The following is a 22,146-nucleotide window of genomic DNA, read 5'->3' on the forward strand; positions in this document are numbered from 1 at the left end:
GGGATTAAAAAAAGAGAGAGGAAGATAACTTGCACTTTACCACACTGGGGAGGGGAAGGTTCAAACACAGGGCAGATGAAGAACCACATCAAAGTTTCTCTTTTAAGTGTTAATTTTGCATGGGTCTGGGAAATGATAACCTAGATGTCAGGCACCTGTTGAACAGAAAGAAAAAGAAATCCATTATAATTTCTCCAGTATCACACAGCACAAATTGAGCTGAGACTTAAGAGATTTAGCCCTTGAAGCAGAAAAGGGCTGAGAAAGTTACTCACCACTCCAATTTGACTCTTATCATATTTTTTCACCATTGGATTTCGCCAGAGGATACTCTGAGAGTTGCCTCGGGCACATTTTTTTGCCCTATGGAAAACTCAGATCTGCACAAAGCTTCCTCTGCTTACAGAAGATACCATGTGCCCTGAATTTCTGATACGGAGCCTCTGGTGGATTGACTGAGAGATTTTTTGCTGGGGTGTTGTTTTTGAACTACACATCTTATGTTTCTATTTCCGAAATGTGTTCTTGTCTTGTAAAGGGAGAAAAAAAAATAGGGCCCACCATGTGAAGAACAAATCGGGTTCAACAACCTTTCTGGGAGATATTTGGTCTTGATACATGATGTCAGTGAATGACTTGACACTAAAATCACTCCCTGATTTACTCATGGTAGCATCCCATAAGTTCAGTGTTCTTTATATCTCTTGGATCACTATGCTGGATTCTGTGAATCTATATGATGCTTGTTTATTTTCGCTATGTGCTAAGAGAAGAATTTTATAGAATACAGACTGGTCAGATAAAATTGAGTATACCAATGTCTTAAGTTAAACTTGAGATTCCTATGTGAGCATATTATGCAAAGCTCCATGTTTAAAACTGACACACTTTGGGACTAGGAACATAGTCCATTTTTAAAAGCATGCATTTCTACTCTACAGAACCTAGCCTTGATTCCCAGCACTCCGCAACAATTCACAACTATTTTGATTTATTTCTTTATTTTTGAGTATCTTAAAGACATTTTATTTGTTTGGTTGGTTGCTTCTTGGATTGCTTGCTTATGTACAAAGACTAGCATGGTCTTGTTTGTTTAGGTAGATGGTTTTTAAAAAATTCATTCAAATTTCCTTAGTCCAACTTAATGATCCCTATGTCTGTCGTGTACCGATGGCCACACTGACGGCACACATTTAGTCCATGTTGCTAAATCAGATCTTGGAGACTAGTGCCAACCATGCAAGAACAAGGTCCCTGCCAGAGCTTCTGTGAGTGACTCCAATAGAGCTGCTGGAATCTTGCCAATAGAGGGCCGATGACAGAAAAGCTTACAACCATTTGTAATCCAAGAAATTTGACACCTTCTTCTGGGTCTCTGAATGCACTAGGCATGCAAGAGGCACACAGACAGACATTAAGGCAAACCAGCCATATACACAGAGAAAAGAAAAGAGAAAAAAGAAAAAAAAGTAAAGAAGGGAGAAAAAGAAATGAAAGGAGAAAAAAGTAAAATTAAAAAAAAGAAAAATAAGAGAATCACAATGCATGAAAAATGCTAAATCAATTTGAGTGTTTAGATAAACAAAACATATTTTAGTGTAATAGATCTATCAGTATTTGTTTTTCCTAAGACTTAGGATATATTAATCATGGTAAAATACTATTCACTTTAGCATATTTAATCTACACATAACTTGTATCCTTAGTTTTGTAAACTAAACCCAGCAGCTTTAATGGAGGATAAAGCTTTTTCCTTTAAACTTTTCATTTAAACTTTTGTTCATCTCTGCATTTCTTTATAAAAATGATTCTTTATAAAAATGCACCTGATTTTCTTCTAGGAATTTTTTTGCATTATTTACATTCAGGGATAAATACCACATACCAAATTCATTTCTGATTCCTCTTTCTTCATAAGGAAAACTAAAGTTGTCTGGTGTTGGAATATATTAGTATCTCTGAAGAGCTCGAATGACTATAGTCTTTTTAACAGATGACCAAATAGTCTGAATATTATTTATGCCTAGTTTCTCAAAGAAGTATACAACGCTAAAATTGCTGTAGTACAGAGCAAAGACTCACTGCCCACAGGCTCTGAAGCCAATAGCATAGTACTGATTATGAAGTTGTCTGTGTTCTATTAAAAGAAATTTATTCTAATTCCTAACAGTATTTTTCTGGGAAATAAGTTGAGCTACTTGGTTATATAAAAATATTTGTGCAGATGTCCTGGCCTTATCTGAATTCACCTTGACTCACTTCCCTTGTGCTGGGCTTTCAATGAATATACACATTTTCTGTCTGAGCTATCTGATACTAGTCTTAGGTCAATATGAAGTTCAGAGAGTGTTCCTCAGACTACACAGAGTAAGCATAATCCTGGTTTGGCCATCTTGACACTAGAATGAACTAATAGACACATCATCCAGTTACATGACTGACACCCCAATATTAGAGAAAAGCACAACTATACTGCTGAGTTAGAATCAACTAAAAAAAAGAGGTAGGGGAGAGAAGTCCATATAAAATATCTCATTAATGAAAACCTCTTTTAGGAGGGAATTGTCACTGTTATAACTCTTCAAAAGACACATTTAATAGCTGTTTGCATAAGTTTTGCTCGAAGTGGAAATTTTATTTTCTACTTAATAAAAGTTTTTGTTGGGGGGTAGGGGTGTGGAGGGGAACTTCAGCAGAGTTCTGGTTAGGATAAAGTGAGCTCTGATACTGTAAACATTGGTCCATGACCTGGCTCCTTCCTCATCTTTCTTCAGCCTTTTAAAGAGATTTGAAATGAATGTGTGTGTGTGTGTGTGTGTGTGTGTGTGTGTGTGTGTGTGTGTGTGTAATTGTGAATGAGTTGTCTGGGGAACACCATGACCTCATTGTTTTTGAACAGAGTTCTTAAGCTTCAGTTACTGTGAGTCCCCTGAAAGGACTACGAAACACAGGTTGCTGCCTCCCCCCAACAATGCTACCATTGTTGATTGATAGGTCTTTGCACTATCTACAATTATAGTTTTAGCATGTTCCCAAGTAGTGTTGACTTTGCTAGTATGAAACCTATTCCAAACTTTACATTTGTATCTACTGAACCCCCATAATACTCATGTATGTTTAGTTCCATTGATTTCAGTAGTAGATTTTCATCCCCAAGTTCAATTCATAGCCTTGAAATTATTTTACAGTTTTGTAAGAACTGAAGACCAGAGTTACTGTGCCACATATCCCTGATGTCTGGGGATCCCAAGGAAGGTTAGATCTTTCACAAAATTATTTTAATTTCCTTCAACATAGATTTCTTTGTTTAAAGGAATGGTGGTGGTGCCTGGGTTATCTGGCTCAGTTCTGAGGATTTGGGCATCATCAAAACCTCTGAGCATCTTAAAAAAGTGTATGTGATTTAAAATAGATGAAATTATGCAAAGCGGTTCTGTGGGGATTTGTGTGACATTTTCTAATCTTGAGCACTTTCAGAAACTTCATTTCACGTTTGTGCTGCTTTTCATCAATTTGTCTTTTACCTTTCACGGTCTTAACTGCAAGCTTTCACACTGTGGACTCACAACAAGATTTCTGATTCTACCGGGAATTATTTTTCACACTCAACAATGTTTGATATTGTAGATAAAATATCGTACAGCCATTCCAGGTTAGCCTGCTTATGTGATTCACTGGGATTTGGTGTGAGCAAGAATATGACAGGGTAAGGAGATCAAGCACAAAGGGACAATGGTTTAAGTACAATTTCTACCTCTAAATATTCAATATAACTTGAAAGAACTTATCAGTTTTATCCATTTTTTCTTGTTGCAAATAAATATCTGCCCTCCCCAAATATTATAGTGGAATCATTTATTTTGGCTCAAAGTTCAGAGGAATTTATAATCTGACATGGGAGTGGGAGGCATGGTGGCAAGAGTGACAAGGTTGGCTTGGTGCATGTTTTTGAGCAAGAAAGAGATGATTGGAGATGGAACTGGAAGTCTAACTTTCTGATATCCCCTCCCCATTTTAATCAATCTGGTCCCCTTTTCTAAAGGATATACCCAACCATATACAAACTGGCTTTACCCATCTCAGCTAATTCCTCTGAGAAAGAAAGACTCTCAAAGACATGGCCATATGTTGTTTCTCCTTATGAATATGAATTTGGACAAGTTGACTACAAAGAATAACTATCAAAACATTTTTTGCTTCTTTTTGTTTTTACATCAGAAAAAAACAACTAAAATAAGTGGTATTATTTTTCCTTAGAATCATCTTCAAAGAATAGGTCTTCTTCTGCAAGAAAACAGACATTACTTATCTGCTCAACATAAATCCTAGGCAAAAAATTTTTGAAAGATAAAACATATGGATGATGGACCTATTCATCAGTTGTGTGATTATATATCTTTCACTTATGTTTTGGCTAATACTCAGGTCAACACTTGGAGAGGGCAGAAGTTAGAGACCCACTGTTATTTAATACTTTTACTTATGAGCCCTGCAGTTTCATCACTCCTGCCCATCCTTCTCCCTAACTCTATTATCTCTCCACTTCCAAAATTCACGATATCTTGTTTATTTTGTATGTTACATGTATACACATGTACACAGAGCCATATAACATAGTGATTCCATTTGTCAGTGCTCATATGCACATGTGTCTAGAGCTGTCCTTTTGGAACTGGACAAATCATGCAGTAACTTGTTTCTGGAAGAATCTTGAGGTAGAAACCTAAAGGTTCTTTGAAAGTTGGTTGAATGGTGTTTTGTTGGGGCAAACATTTGAAGGAACATTTAGTTAAAGTGGTCACAGATATGAAAGTGTTGCAGCCCGTACTGCCCGTTCCGGTCCAAGGGTCAGGGTCTAGCGAGAGAGAGAGTGGGGATAAAGGGGAAGAGACGCAAAGAATGGAGACAAGACAGAGATTCTGATCAAGTCTCGTTTATTGAAGGGAATTCTGAGCTATTTATAGGCTTTTGCCACGTGCCTTGTAGGCGCGTGGATACCACGTGTCTTGCAGGTGTTGATATGACGTAAGCCTTACAGGCGTCTATAGCGTGGACAGCACGTGCACCGCAATGCCTTGCAGGCGTGGATAGCACATGCGCCTTATAAGCATGTATGGTGTAGATAGCACGTGGACAACACGTGAACTGCATGCCTTGCAGGCGTGGCCACCAAGTGCACCTTGCAGCTGGGGGCAGTAAACAGCAACACAAAATATGTGGGATATCAGAGTGTGCTTCAGCTGTTGTAGGCTATTGAAAACCAAATCTTTCATCAGGGTATATGGTTCCAGATGGCTGCAAAGTTGATCTAGCCGCTTTCTGCTAAAGTCGGCTCCCAACATGAAAGAACAAGGCAAATTCATGTTTCTCTGAAGCAGACACAGGAGAAGTGATATTCTGCTAAAGCAAGCATGTGAAAGGACATGTGATGAAGGATTCTCTGCTAACAACAGACATGTATTGGTCTGCCTTACATCGTATAGTTGAGCTGTTTTTGTCTGGACACCAAAACAAAACATCTAGTGGAGTACTGCAGTTTGTTGCCCTTGCCATTCCCAAGGACTCGGACTGATTGGATGCACAAGACCCGTGCTGAGGGAAAAGCCATGCAAGGCCCATGAAGGACATGTGGTGTTTGGAGGGTATAAATAGGACTGGGTGGACAGAGACAGAGACAAAGACAGAGACAGAGACAGAGACAGAGATTGGCTTGCTGCTACAGCTAGCTGTGCAAAGCTTGTGGGTCTCGAGTCTTTGCTGATCTTCATTTCCCTGAGAAAGGCACAGCAGATAATTTCTCCTGATGCTCCTGTTCATCCCTCCTGATGACTTGAGCAATAGCTGAAGTCACATCTGCTAGGTTGTGTCACCATTGTCACTAACGCAACTCTACCAAACTAGACTGCTGGTGTAACAGTAAAGTTTTGGGGAGTAAATCAAGCTGCTGCTGCCTTTCGAACCTGTGAACTGAACTGCTGATTTCCAGACAATACAGATGGAAATTGTTTCAAAGAACATTTCTAAACAGGTTCACTTTCCCCATTCCCCATATCCTTTCTTTTCCACTACCTCTGGTGGATGGTGGGCTCCAAGGGAGGTTAAAGTTTTTAAAAAACCTTCATTAAAAATAAGGTTTGAAATAATTAAAGTCACAGATTCTGGATCTCAGCAATCACTGGCTTCTTATAGGTTAACTTCTAGGGGTGAGATCATGTAGAATTTCCCCTTCCTCCACTGGTGTGTCAGCTAATGCCGTTATGCCAGCATGCAATCATGTTTCCTGGGTACATTTTTCTCAATTATACTAGGGAGGAGAAACAATCAAGCAGTAGATATAGCAGGCCCCTGGCTCTTGTCATCTTTCCTCCCTACTGATTTGTGATTCATTTTTGTCCTGAGCCTTCGGTGGCAGAGTTGAGTTACAGATGTATCCATGGTGGCTGGGTACCCCATAGTTCTTTTATTCCACATTCTGGGCAGTTGTGTCTCTCTGTACTTGTCTCCACCTATTGGACATAGAAACATCTTTGATGAAAGCTGAAACTGCACTTATCTGAGGGTATAATGAAATCTATTTAGAATATGGTTAGACATCATGCTAATTTAGAAAAATGATAGTAGGGTCTCGTTTCAGATTTATAACCTCTCAAAGCACTATGGTTAATAATGGTTAATATAGTTATATTAATAATAGTTAATATGGTTAACTATGGTTAGTGCTTTGACATTAATGAATAAGGCACCATTTCCCTCCCACTGATAAGTCCTTAGGTTTAAATAGACAGCTGTTGGTTATCAAGATATTAGTGACAGTCTATTTTGGGAACCTTGCTAGGCCAGTCACTGTCATGGTTCTCAGGCTTTATGGCTGGGAAGTCTCCTCACTGTTTCTCTCCCTCGGCAGCTTACATGGTACCTTCTGCTATGATGAGTTCCACTGCTCAGGGATGAGGCTTTTAGATCAATTCCAGGTCAATGTCTCCAAATTCAGTAGTCAAAGTTTGTGGTATCTTCAGCAATAGAGTCTTACATTCAAGAAGTCAACTGTATTGGTTACTTTTTGGCTTCTGTGATAAAATAACTATAGGCAACTTTCTTATGTAAATGTTTATTTTGATTTACAGTTCTAGAGGAATAAGAATCCATTGTGGCAGGCAGCCATCGTGGCAAGGCAAGTGGCAAACCACAAAGTAAGAACAGGAAGCTAAGAAGTCCCATTAAACCTCAAACGCAAAGCAGAGGAGCATACTAGACGTAGAATGAGGATGTAAGCACTCAGATCCCACTTTTTCTCTAAAGCTCCCCAGACAACACCATCAGATATGGACAAAGTGTTAAAATACCAGAGCCTATGAGAGACATTTCTCATATAAACCATCACAGATAACAGAAATAGATATGGCTCATCCTGTTTTTGAATACCTTCATATTTTCCTCCAGCCAACAACATGAGAACTGATCGGTTTTCATGCCCAGGACTGGGAATTTCATTAGAAAGCTCGTGGCTCTTAATAGAAATACTACTACTCCTCATGTGACATGACTCCATTAATATGTATGTATATAGACACATGTATGTATACACACATATACAATATATTTAAACTTAGTTTACAAAATATTACGTTTCCCTGTGGTTTCTCTGAACATTCTTAGTGTTTTTTGTTGACCTTTTTCTCTCCCCTCCAGTTGAAGCTACCACATGACCTATTTTTAAACATGTTAGGAGAAAATGAGAAGTTGCTAATCTATATTATCAGTAGTTGATACATTAATGGATTATTTCTTAGACATGTGAGGCACCTTACAAGAGGGTCAGAGACAGCCCTAGCATCATGTATGCTGAAACATTGACGTTAATGTCATTTGTTATGTCTCAAATAACTCTTCTCACTTTGGATCTGTCTTTTCTAAAATATTAAGTAAGGCAAGCTCCTGAAAGCAAAGAGCTTTCGTAATTTCAAAGCCATATATTTAAAGGATAATTGTTATAAGGAGTACAAAAAAGCTCAAATTACCAACAAGCAGCAAGGGTAATTGTATTACAGAAAAATTAATCTTTACTTAACTTCCCTAAACCATGTACTCACAGCACTGAAAACTGTCATAACCTCCTGTTTCAGAGTAAGGAGATTATTTATTTGTGATAATGGGCACAATATGCTCATTAACATGCTGTCATAAACAGCTGTGCTAAATGTATTATGTGCTCTGTGACATAAATAATGTACTCAGCATGAGGTTGTGTTTAAAATATAGGCCCCGGGTAGAACAAAAATGCAATAAATGTTTTTTTAATATAGTTGCCTAGTCTTCCATTCTAAATTTATTTCTTCTGTTTTAATGCTACTTAAATGGAAATTGTGGACATTATTCTGATGGAACATCTTGACATTCAATAACATTAGAACTCTTGTATGCTTTCCCACCCTCAGTGCACCTCCAGCCAGCTTTTTGTGAGAAAGTGTCTCCTTATAAATGAGAGGAGGCAATTAACTTAGAATGAATCTGTATCTCAGTAGACTTAGTAGATTCCCTTGATAGATTTCCACAACTCATTCTTGTGCCAATCCTTTCCAAAATATGTGCTGAACAGAAAGATCTTCTATTGCCATGAGTGCTTCCATTTTGCATGTGAAGGACCTGAGATCTGAGGACATACAATGACATTTAGGAATGCACATATTTAAGGCATATAGACAGGATAAGAAGCTAGAGATTCAGACTCTCAATCTGAGGTACTTTCTATTAGAGAAACAGACTTCTTCTTTATAAGTGAGATGGACACACAAAAGTTGATCTGTATGGGAAAGATCTTTAGTTGACCCTGACAGGATCAGATTGGAGACATCAGGGTCCTTTATCACTCTAGCATTACTGTGATTTTGTAATCAATATGAGTTTGAGCAAGGTTTTAGATGTTTTCCTTGGGTAAGTGATCTGGTAGCATGGACTTACCATCTGATCAGAAGTGATGCAGTTCACTGGGCATGCCTCAGACTTGAGATCTAGCTTTAGAAACACTGGGAGTGTGACCTTGGAACCCTGGGAGAAAACAGCTGCAGTACCTGTGTCTTCCTTGAAAATCAGGAATACTTCTGACCATGAGAGGCAACTTGGGTCATCTCATGATGATCATACTAATTACATTAATTAAGATGTCTGCCATTTAAATCACAGAAAGCTAGCAAATTTTCCCAAAATGACCAAGAGTATTCCCCGCCCAGATATATTAAAAATCCTAAAGAATCTGTGGTTGTCATCATGAGAAAAATGAAAGCTACAGCTTGATTTATGGGTATTTTTAAAGAAATTAAATGTAGCTTTAAATGAATAAAGGAACACCTCCATGAAATTGATCATCACATGTCTTTTTTGATGCAAAGTGGATCAGGAGAAAGTGGGATAAAATAGTGGCCAGAAAGTACAGTTAAAGTTTAGCAAAGATGCAATGTTAGAAAGAAAACACCAAGGAATATTGTAGAGCTGTTAGCCTCAGAGATTGTCAAAATTGAAAGTGTCTTGACTTGAATGACTTAGGTTCATAACTGTCTGAGCAAAGTGAATAAACCCTATGACCTCCTGAGAACTTGTCAAGGTCTTGGATTTATCAGAGTACTAATAAACACTATACTGAAATGCAGATAATAAGATTAATCAGGTCCACCATATCTTACCTATCATGCTGTTGACTGGTCAGTCTTAACATCTTCTGGTTTTATGTGGCAAATACTAATTACAACAGTCTAAAGTTTTCAAATAATGAATGATGTAATAATATTCTTATTTATAGCTTATGAATTGTTATCTTTTCTATTAATATTATCAGGTATAATTGCTTCATTAATTGTTGCTCACATAAGTATTTGTCTTATGTTTAATACAGAAGTCCTGCTCTTCTTTTATCTATAATTGGAGGGTAAAACAAAACCAGAAAAACAACTGCTTTTCGAAAACTAAGACTTGTGACAGAACATTGGAGAAATTGAACTCATAACTTCTCAGATGGCATGGATTTAGTTCCCTTGTGCTCTCTTTTTCCAGGTTTCCAAATTAAACCTTTCACATCACTTCATTTTGTGTCTGAACCTTCTGATGCTGTCACAATGCGGGGAGGAAACGTCCTGCTCAACTGTTCTGCAGAGTCTGACCGCGGAGTTCCCGTCATCAAGTGGAAGAAAGATGGCCTTATCCTAGCCTTGGGCCTGGATGACAGAAAGCAGCAGCTTCCTAACGGGTCTCTGCTGATACAAAACATACTTCATTCCAGACACCATAAGCCAGATGAAGGACTTTACCAATGTGAGGCATCCTTAGGAGATTCTGGTTCAATCATTAGTCGGACAGCAAAAGTCACGGTAGCAGGTATGTAGGTGTTTTCTTCTCTCTCACTTCTTTTATCTCTTCGATCTTTTGTAGAAATGAGAAATAATCCTTGTAAAAGCAATAAATGCACATTTTAAGACTCATTTTTTAAAATTCAAACAGAATCTATAAGCTACAGTATGGTTGTTTGCAATTATATCAAGCTAACTTTACATACTTTTTTGTGTAGTGAGAACATTTGAAATTACTCTTTTAGCAATGGCAAAGCACACATTACAATTATAACTATGGTCACTATGCTGAACCATCAGTCTAGAATATTCATGTTTCTTATTCAGATTAATACTCTATACAACTATAACCCCTGGACCCATTCATACCTCACCCTTCTAACCCACCAAGCTTCTCCCGATTATCATTCTGTTTTCTGAGTTCACTAATTTAGATTCCACATGTAGATAAAAACATGTAGTATTTCTCTTTTCTTTTTAAACTTATTTTCCTTAGCATGATATGTTCCAGATTCAACAAGTGGTCTAAAGTAACAGAATGCTTCCTGTTTTGTGGGTTGATGTTGTTCCCTTGTTCATGTATCTTACGTCTGCAGATGGCCATGAAGGATGATTGTAAACAGACATTGTAGTTAGTACTGCAGGAGGCATGGGGTTACAGACATCTGATTGTCTCACTAACTTCATCCCTAGGTGATAATGGACCTGGTGACATGCGTATGGTTCTTATGCTGCATCTAATTTTAGCTTTCTGAGAAACATACGTAATGCCACATATTATTTTTTCCACCAACAATGCACATTTGTAAGTGAACTAAAAGCAGATTAAGTGAGCCATATCACATTCTCTCTCTACTAATTTTTTTTCAATGAACAAATGAAGCCAGCAGGTGCGGCTCAGCAGTGTGCACAGCTTCCTGTAATCTGCTTCCACAACAAAGCTGACTCAGAGGGACTCACCACTTGCGTGAATGGGTGGACACTTTTTAAGTAAGATTTTAGAAAAAAATAAACCCTAATCAATTCTATTTTACAGACTCAGTCATGTTAAACATTCATAAAATCAATGCTGTAAGCCCTGACAGCAATATATTTTATTTCAATCAGTGTCCTAGTCTATAACGTACACCTCAAGTGAAAAATAAAAATGTCCCATTAGTACTTTCAAGGGCAGCACCCTTATTGACATGCCTAGCTCAATACGAAAGGATAAGATGGACACTTTTCTTTTCATCTATGGATATTGAAAATATGCATAAATTAACTAAATGGGGCAGGGTGCTTTTTTGAGACCCAGGCTGTTGCTGTATCTGCTCCAACTTTTCATTTTTCTAAGCATTTCCGGTTGTTCATGCAGTATTAGATCCGTGTGGAGAGTTATCACAACATTGTTTTTACTAGTGTCTGTAATGACTTAACTGTGATGTAGCCTTTGAATAGGTAGTGCCTCCAAAAGGGAACATATAGCAAGCTAAAACGTGCTTCACAACCTGTGGAAATAGCAAGTCAATAGAGGTAATACCTGGAAAAAGCCATAAGGGAACCAAATAGTGCTGATTCTCTAGTCTTGGAAGAGCAGCTTCTATAACTATCTCATACACAGACTACTCAATTTATGGTATTTTGTTATAGCAAACTAAAGTAGGCTCATCCATATCCAGTTCCCTCAACTGATGTGTTCGGCTGGGTAGTTGGCTATCAGCAGAATAATATCCAGCCATTCTGAATTGCCTTAGAATGACCTGGATTTGACATTTGTAAGTCCCATGTTCTTGGAAACAATTCAGCAGCCAGGTAAAACTTGTTCCATCATACTGAAAGGTACCCTGCCTGGTTTAGTAATGACATCCTAAGTCAATGGTTCTCATCATCCCTATTGTTACAACCCTTTAATACAGTTCCGCGTGTTTTGGTGATCCCCAACCATAAAATTCATAACTAACTTTGCCACTGTTACAGTTGTAATGTAAATATCTAATATGTAGGGTATCTAAAATGTGACCCCTGTGAAAAGGTCAGTCCACCCAGAAGGGGTCGTGACCCTCAGATTGAGAACCACTGTTCTAAAGAGACAGGTGGGAAGATATCCTGTTTAAGTTACCTGGAACTGGTGAGAGATGAGATTTTGGAATTTCATTGGTGTATATAACTCATAGAAAGGATGTGAATTTAATAATAATTGTGATTGATTAAGAGGCTCCTGTGGGATACATGCTGAGAATTAGGGAAAGGTTTTATATCTGGGGAGAGGGACATGCACCTTGATTTTCTATGGCATGTCTATTTCTGGACTTGTGGACCCTTCCCATCAGCTCTCCAAAGGGCCAAAGTTCCTCTAACAATAGGAATAAAGCAAGCTGTCATTTTGATGCCCTGTTACAAAAGGCAACTCTCCCTATAGTGCTCATGAGAATGTCCTGACTGTTACAATTTCTATTTCCCCGCAATCCACGTTCAGTTTTATGTTTTCACTGTTTCAGTTGAGAAGTGAGGAATGATTCCTTCCCTGTGAGATATTAAAATAAAGTGGCTTTGCCTTTAGTATTATTCTGTGGAAGGGTAGGCTCAGGGATGTAGTCGTTGAGGTGCAGTCTCATATTAGATTGTATCATTTCGATGCAATAAGGCTCTTCACAGCATTTTAAACACTTACCATGCTCTTCAGCAACACGGAATACATCAATGTTATGTCTGCTGAGGTTACGATTGCCAAGCCACTAGAATTCACAAGGGGCATATATCTTCTTTGCAATAAAGACCATAGTCCTGATCTAATCTTATTTTTAAAGCATTAGCAGTCAATAAACCAGTTACCACTAAAAAGGTAAGAGTCAGCTTTGTCTGGGTAAGAAAAATAAAAAAAAAAAACCCAAAAAACAACAAGCAAAAACAAAACATAGCTCTTGTGTGTCCTCAGGTACAGTGTAAAACCGTGCAAGCAATGGTTCTCTTCTGCTTTGACACGCTCAAAATGTTTGCTTGTTATTGTTGTTGTTGTTTTTATAAAAAGGAAAAGTGGCAAATGAAATCACTCTTTGATCAGACAGAACACTTCATGCAGTCATCGTGCCACGCACCATTCATTCTATTTCCAGGAACCTCTCGAGTGCTCTTTAAATCCTGAGTACACACTTTGCTGGAGAGAGAAAGAGCATAGAGAAGATGGGGTGGGGGGGGGCACAATCACAGGCAATATCTTTTCAAAGATTGCAATGTAACATGCTAATGAAAATGGTGGGCTTTTTTCTGTAATGTGATTTTTTAGTTCAATTAGTAAAAAAATAACAGCCTCTCCAATCTCCATTTGAAAGTAACTTGACTGGGATTGGCTTTGGGTGGGCATTTTTATCTTCATAGTTCTAAGCTAAGAGACTGCAGTCTTTCTTTGCTATGCCCATCTCAGTACAGCTAGAAAGTTGAGCTTGAGGGGAGCAGCAAAGCGGCCTTTTGTTTTCTACCATGCTTTCCAACTTTTGCCAAAACACATCCATTGTGTTTAGCTGTAGGCATGCATCATGCCAATGGTGACATGGGCATTGGCTTTATCTACCATATCACACTCTTCTCCCTTCCTGCTTCTTTACTTTGCTTCTGTTTTAGTTCTTTATTGTACTTGATCAGATTTAAGTGCCCTCACAGCTGCCCATTTATAGATACATCCTTGATAGAACAACTTGTATATCTCAATTATCTTATCTTGTCAGTTCAAAACCATAGCAACTGCTCCAGAAGGAATGATATTATCTAAGTCAAATTTGAGTAATCATGCCTAAGAACACAGATTCACATTCCCCCGAATAACAGGTTTTATGATGGTAGAGGTAGCATGGACTTTTCCAATCAAAGGAAATAAGTTCATAAATCCATGAGTTTATCAAATGCGTTCATGGGGCATCAATAGGTGTCTTACAGCAAAGTGGAGAAAACTTTAGCTATGTGTTGCTCAAGTTATTACATTCAACAAACTTTGCTTAATAACCATGAGAAAGTAGGACAGGAGGGGCTTGCTAATAGTGGATTATTAAAGAATTTTGCTTATAGATCTATTGCAAAGGTCCAATTAGTCATTCAATACAGACATGATTTTTAAAACACTTTTGCCTCACACCATGCAAACTTCTAGATGACTTTAATATTAGAAAATGCACTATGCCAATAACAAATAGGTATAGTACTTTATCTATGTAGGTTCCTGGGATGGAACTTGGGTCCCCAAGGTTATATGCCAAACATCAGCTCTGTGGCCACTTTAAATGTTATCTACATTGTAAGTTGTAGTGCTGAGTAAATTATCTCTTAACAAGAATAGTATTATTAATATAGCTAATAATTATAATCCTGATAGTATTGTGACTATTATTTTATCATTGTTATGAAATGAAAATTTTCAATAATCCTAGTGATAGTTTGAAACCCTTGAGACGTCGACTGAAACACTGACTACAGTCAAACACAGTAAATATATGTTATATCCTTAAATCTGAGAATTGCTATTGCCATCTGTGGATACAAGTGGGCAAGTCTGAATTTAGATCTCAAAAAATTCAATCAACTTATGATGCTTTTCAAAATACCTGTAGCTAAAACATTTATTTCTGACCAATTGATTTATAATCCTGTCAATGCTGTTAATATAAATCTTATTGTCCACATCAGGCACCCTCTCTCTCTAAAGAGAATATTGCTACAATCCCTTCTGAAGAAGATTCTACATTATTTTCTTAGTTTCCTTAATGTCTTTCAACTGTAAAAGGGTTACTGAAGCAGGACTCATGATGTGTGGTGGTGACTTACTTAGACTCTGAATTTCACATATATGTGTTCTTCCTCCAGGAAATAATTTCAGTACTAAAGAAAAAAAATGATATGAACAAACTTCCTGTGAATGATCATAGTAGATGCACTGTAATTTATTTTTCACTGATATAATCATAGCCAAATACACACACACACACACACACACACACTTGCCTTTTACACAGTCTATTGTCCACATATATTCCCTGTAGGTTCCAAGGTACACACACACACGGAACCTAAGAGAAACATCTTATCCTTACATTTTTAGCAATGGAATTGGGTGGAGTCCGATCAAATAAAGTGATAGTGACCAGAGATTGATGAGACAGTGGTGTGTTCAGCTGGATTTGATTTTTGTCAATGTTGAGCATTTATATAGTCATATTAAAGCAACTAGATTTGCTTTGTAGAGCTCTGCAGAAGACACATCTATTTGTACGACCTGACACATATTTCTTAATAGACACGAATGCTAAAGTTGGCAGACAGAGGAGAATGTAAGATGCTATATAACTTTCTATGAACAGAGACAGGTACAGAAATTCTGTAATACAGGATATGAAACAACTCCGGTCACTCAGCTTCTCAAGACAGCTGGTATTAAAGGCCCCAGATAACGTCCTCCTTACTAATCACACAAGCATGCATTTTAAAAATTTAGTTTACACTGTCTATATACAAACTGAGGAAAAACAATAATACCAGTAATTGATTGTACTTATCAATCCTTTATCTGTTTCTTGAAAACATCAATTCTATGGAGGAAAAATGAGAATTTCCTCTTGATGATTTTACTCTCAAAGCTCGATATTCATCAGAGATATATTACAAATCAATCTTGAAAAATAGAGAATCTGCCTTTGTTAAGTAAGCATATGTGTCTTCTAAGAACACACTTTATTTTTTAAGTGATTTCAAGCTTCAATCCAAGATTGCGTATTTTTTTTTTGTCCTCTTTCTTCAAGACCAAGACAATAAAAGAGCAACTAAATTGCATTTACTTCCGTTGTTATGTCATTCAGGGAGATGTTTTCTTTTTCTTCTCTCTTACAATAGATATTTCAAGATGCAAACTGCTCCATTTTGCTTTTAAATAACCCAGGCATTATAATTAAAATTCCCTTGTGGTTTTTTTTTAAATAATTAGTTACTCGAGGAGTTGTTTCTATGAGTTCCCTTCCAGAATCCCTCCCATTACAATGAGTTATGAAATAATTAGGGGAAGCATATTATGGTAAGAGAAGCTAGAAAGGGCCTTTTGTGAAATGATAACCTGACCTTTCCATGCTTGCTTAAAAGGAAACAGGAGAAAAGCTTGTCTGACGGGAAGGAGAATAAAATACATTGCCTCAGGTCACTCAAATGTTATATAAAGAAAACAGCAAGGAAATATGCTCATATTCGTTTTCTCTACGGGAACAAATATAAGAATCTTGCCTAGAAGGTCAAGTTCATTCACTGAAGCAGTTTGGAAAATGGATCCCTGGGCCCTGGAATCTCTGAAAAAGTCTATTTTAGGAAGGTTCAGTTAAGGAGTAAACCTTCCATTTGTCACTCACAGGCGTGCTGTTTACTGTCCATTGACGAGCAGGGAAATAAATTTGTCTGATTCTATAATTTTTAACATCTCTAATTATCCCCAATTTACCTAAATACTCTCACTAGTTTGTGCTTAAAACATAAAAGAGAAAGACCATGAATGAAATTATTTTGTGTGTACTAGTCTACAGGTTTTAAATTATTATCATTATTGCCAAGTAAACCTTGTATAATTGCTGATATTGCCCTCAACTTAAATAATTGAACTTTAAAGAGGATTTTATGTTTCTCAATTAGCCATGGTAATAAGTTAGAATCAAAACATATTCCTGAGAGGCTGGGCAGATCTCCTCCAGTAGAAAAATGGAGGCTGAGAAGTTCCTAGGTCTTTCACTGTAGAGTTAACAAAATGAAATTAAATATCCACCAGTCTTTACCTATCTTAGCATTGCTATGAATTCTAATTCATGTGGCAATGCTAATTATGAATTACTCATCCAAATTTAATCTGCCTCGGAAGAATGGTGTGCTTCTTCGTGTTTCCTGTGACGGCGTGGTCTTTGCTGGTGTTCTAATGGAAAGGGTGAACTAGCTAAAATAAGTCAGGTGATAATAACCACACGTTTTTCTTTCCTATTCACATCTTCAAGACTTATCACGGATGTGGTACTCATCTCTCACAGGGTTTGTGATATCCCTGTGTCTATTACAGAGGCTTATGCCCCTGCAACAAAGGACATATTGATATGAGAATAAAAATGTCATGTTTGCTTAAGGAAAGTCTTACCTCGCACATGAGCCTTGCCAATGAAAGAGTTGAGGATCCATGTATGGGAGCCTGTGTCTGTGCTTTCTGCTGCATTTATGAAAGGAATGAATGAGGGTCAGGAAATATGATCTGGAAAATAGCTCGTGTATGATGACGATAAACTAGAAGGCCCTCGGCACATCCTGCTTCTTCAGAGACTTCCTATATCTCCTCCCAAGATATGGGTTCACACAGCCATTTCGTGGAGATCTTACCACGCGCATTTGCAGAGTTAGATGACACCAGTTTCACAGAGGAACTGTGGAATGTGAGCGCTTGGCTTGCAAAGCGCCTTATGTTGTGGTGCTATTTCTTGTGAACCACCTCTGATTATCCTAAGCAACACAACTGTACATCTTTACCTCTCTATTTAAAATTCAGTAGTTAGAGAAGAGCATTTTTATGCTTTTATAAATCAGGATCTGGCATTGAGATTTTTATGACAAATATTAGCAATTCAACAAAATTACGTGGAGATCTTTGAATGTGAAGGTATTTGTTTTTATGACATATAAAATTTTTTCCACACAATAACAAGCCACTCAAACCTAGAAAATGCTCTACAAGTAGAAGAATAAACAGGAAGCGACTGTGGGCAATATCAGTGTGCAGAGTACCAAAGTCATCTCATTTTTCTTTTGTCATGATGAACCAGAAAGAGCCTGAAGACCAAGCATAAACACAGTTACACACTTATTTATTTCCTATCAGAGTCAATAATGTATATGTTTGAAAATGCTGAGTAAAAGTAATAAGTATAATTACTCATGGCTCCTAAAATTATTATCTTAATAGTCCCCTTATTAATTTATATCTGTATCTATGTAATCTATAGTAATAAAAGTAATTGGTCACTTGTCCCATAATAATTAAATATGCCTTCTATTAGAGGAGAGAGAATAATTGAAGCTGAGTCCCTGTGACCCCTGAAGCCACTGCATGTTCTTATTACAGCGACCAACTTGACTTGAATATGGATTCGTGAGGTTAGCACAAAACAGAAACAAAATTACACATTTTTCATAGCAATAAAATAACCATACAAGGTTTTGTATGATCTACTTCCTTTATTGTATGCTGAGACTAAGTATACATAGACATACATGTAGGCACACACAAGGTTTTGATTCTTACAGATACAATCAACAATTCTTTCAAAGGTTCCATAAACCTTAGCTAGTACCAGAGGTCAGAGCAGTTTTCTTTTACTTAAAAGACTTGCTTTGAAAACCTTCCAAATATCCAACGAGCATCCTTTTGCACTGAATTTATTTCAGTTTCTTGATGTAGGATTTTTCTCTACATAAAACTTTTATATGAAGGCACTGGATAAAGTGGATCATACAGAGCTATGGGGCTCTCTGCTTGAAGGTAGCTAAATTCTGACATTATTTCCCAGAACACCAGGACTCCTTCAGACGAATCATAGAGTAAATGCAATTTCAGAGTTTGATAGACATCAGCATGCTGTGTGTATATGAGGTGCTTGCTGTCTTGTCTCCCTTCATGCTCACCAGATTATTAGGTTGGCACAATATGTTTTTAACCTAATTCAGCCTCAACCAAATCTATGTGGCCATCAATACAGAACAGACATTTCCCACTTACTTGCCTTTCTGTCTCTGTCTCTGTATCAGTCTCTGTCTCTCTGTCTCTTTGTTTCTCTGTCTCTCTGTCTCTCTCTGTGTCTTCTTCCCTCCCTCCTTCCCTCCCTTCCTCCTTCCCTCTATAACTTAAATCTAGTGATGAACACCACAGTCACAAAACTCATCATTTGATTTATAACCTCTGGACTGTTGTTCTATTCCACCTATTTCTAAACAACAACAACAACAAAAATGGTTTTTACAGAAAAGAAAATAAGGGTTGTTGTAACCCTAGGGCTCTACCACCTTTACAAAAAGGCCACTCCTGGGGTTCATTTATAGTGATTCTACCTGGAACACTTCATCAACACAAAACCCATTCTAGGGAACAATGTTAAAGATTAAAGCTAGCTATACAGATTCAACCTTAAGCCTCAGCCATAATTGATTTTATTGCATTGGATTTTTGTGGACCATCTTTGAAAGGGAATTTAACTCTAAAGCCTAAACTATGATAAGAGAAATAAGAAGGTATTTTTTTTTTAAATCCAGACACTCTCTGTTAGGTCTATTGGTGTATTGGGCACATTATAGCCCAACATTATAGCTGTTTCTCGATGATCATGGTCATTAGAATCCTGCACAAGAGATCCCCTCACTTGAAGGACATAAGAGAAGATGACACGCATGGACACCTTGAGCTTACTCCCATATTCTCATGACTCATTTCTGGATTTCGCATTATAGTGAGAAATGGTCTATATACTAAGTAATTCTTTCTTTAAAATGCAAGATTCCATTCTTACTATACTGTTCACAGAATTATGAAACCATCACCACTCTCTGGTTGTGCAAAACTGTCTCACTTTCATTTTTTCCTTTAGCTACTTCCTAGAAAACACTAATACAACTTGTCTTTATTGATTACTTTTAACATAAAACTTTATTTTAACACAAAATATTGTTTTTTGGCCCATTTTCTTACTTTGTGATGTATCTTGAAGCTATCTCTATGTTTTCTTTTATACATCTACATTTTGATTGTTATACAATAGTCTATAATTTGCCATTCATACACCAAATATTTTGCTTCTAATTTTCAATGGCACTTCAATGTGTGTTTTTGTATTTAGTGGAATTTCAAGTATGAATATATTTGATAAGCTCTCTAGAAAAATTTATAGAAAAGCAATCACTGAGTCAGAACATGAACATATAAATTGACCATGGCGAGCCCAAGATCCTCTGTTCATCTGTTCATCTGCACTTAAATATCAGAAGCTAGAATTTAGTTTAAAACCATCAAATAACCAAAAATAAAGCTGGTTTCTCCTTAACTTGCAAAGTTCAACAAAGTCTGCTGCATAGTTCAAAAGGAGGGAGGATGGATTGAAACTGTCAAAACTTCCACAAATATTCATTTGTTGGAGAAAACCTTGTATACAACAGATTGTAGCACAGAGTACTATGGTTCGTACAAAGTAGTCCCTGCTTTGTGTGAAAGGAGACGTCTACAACTATCACTCCATGGATGGGTGTGAGATAGAACCGGCTCTTAGGTCAGCACTGAAAATGTTAAACTCCATGTCCCTGACACATGACAGTGTGCCACATTAGCACATGACAGAAGAGGAACACTTGCTGGTGGGTTAAAGGCCATTAGAAGTCTGGCCTGTGCCTATATCTTTGGATTTATGTAAAATAACATCAGTTTTAAAGAAAGGGGCTAAGCTCATGATTGTGCTGTCTTATGTATTTATATATTTGTTTTGTATGTTTTCTTTTCTCATCTCTCTTGCTAACACTTAAGTTTTTAAAAAAGAAAATTCTTATGATCTGCTTTCAGGTATCTTTAGCCCATATGTTAGGAGACATTCTAACCTCTTTTGCTGTCTATAACTTGTCAAAGTACAGAGCATACACCACTGTATCTCCATAATGTAACTGCACACATACACATTTTCTGCAGCTGGTCAATGACTTAATTAAAGAAAAAGTGGGGCACCTGCTTTAGCTTCCATGGGTGTCAATCTTTTACAAACTTCATTAGCTGAATGGAGTGATGCAATAGTTAGGAGTGCCCAGAGACAGCCATGACGTGGAGCCTATTCACAGAGGTTTACTACCTCTGTGAATGTAAGCCATGTGTGGCTTAGTTTCTCCAACTAGACAGTGGAGTAGAGGGCAGTGGATTTATCCTGCAAGGATGTTGTAACCACAACCTTGTAATACTTAGCAGAGAGGCTAGAAAGCAATAGGAACACAATAATGAACAATTCTGTTTTAGGTCAAGATTTAATGTAGTGTAATTCTCTAGAAGGATCTAAGATAAGAGAAACTCACAATGAAATAGTCTTTTCCTGTGGGGAGGGGGAGCCAAAAGACTTGCTGTCTTGTTCTCTGTGGGCATGTGATCTATCTCTCATGTATAGGCCGTCAGTTCCTGCCCAAATGAGTCCTGTGCAGAAAATTGAGCTTTTTGTGGCCAGGATTCTCCAGAATCAGCACATCTCCCTTGTCCATCAAACTTAATAAAATAATAGTATGTTAGAAAATACATGTCAAATACTCAGAGCTTGATTTCATTTGATCATTTGCAAGTACACTCCTTCTCCCTCCGCAATACTGAGATGTAGAATTTGTGGAGGCATTGAAATGTTGTCTCTGTACTAGCATGACAAGAGTCCCTTTTCCTTCCAGAAAGGCATGAACTGCATTTGAGCCAATTTGCCAGCTGGCTGTTCTTTCACACATCATGCATGCAAATGGTCATTAAAGACAGAAGATATTCCTTAGATTTAGAGACTCAGTCTAATTTAACAGCTATAGGTTCATATACATCTTGATTAGTTACAACTGACTTAGGAAATCATCCCTCACTTTCTGCTATTGTTAAAACACTCAAGCTGTAGCCCTAGTTTTTCAGGGGGTCTAAATGTATTTCTTCCAACAAAGCTATCTTCCCCCACCCCCTCAGATTTGTACAAATATCTATAATGGGAATGTTTCTTTTTAAAAAGGCTTTTTTTTTTTTTTTTTTTTTTTTGAAAATGCTTTTCCTAGAAAGCATTTTAAT

At 37.3% G+C, this 22,146-nt stretch overlaps 1 protein-coding gene across 2 annotated transcripts in view; it reads left to right on the forward strand.

Annotated features, from left to right (window-relative positions):
• Dcc (DCC netrin 1 receptor) overlaps nt 1-22,146 on the forward strand; it is a 1,059,673-nt gene that overhangs the window by 376,399 nt on the left and 661,128 nt on the right. For both annotated transcript variants that reach the window (XM_034518676.2, XM_076912482.1), the window contains exon 2: nt 10,045-10,365. In XM_034518676.2, the coding sequence (XP_034374567.1) occupies nt 10,045-10,365 (321 nt within the window). The remainder of the gene's footprint in view (nt 1-10,044; nt 10,366-22,146) is intronic.

This window comes from Arvicanthis niloticus, chromosome 14 (assembly GCF_011762505.2).
Source record: "Arvicanthis niloticus isolate mArvNil1 chromosome 14, mArvNil1.pat.X, whole genome shotgun sequence".
NCBI classification, from domain to species: domain Eukaryota; kingdom Metazoa; phylum Chordata; class Mammalia; order Rodentia; family Muridae; genus Arvicanthis; species Arvicanthis niloticus.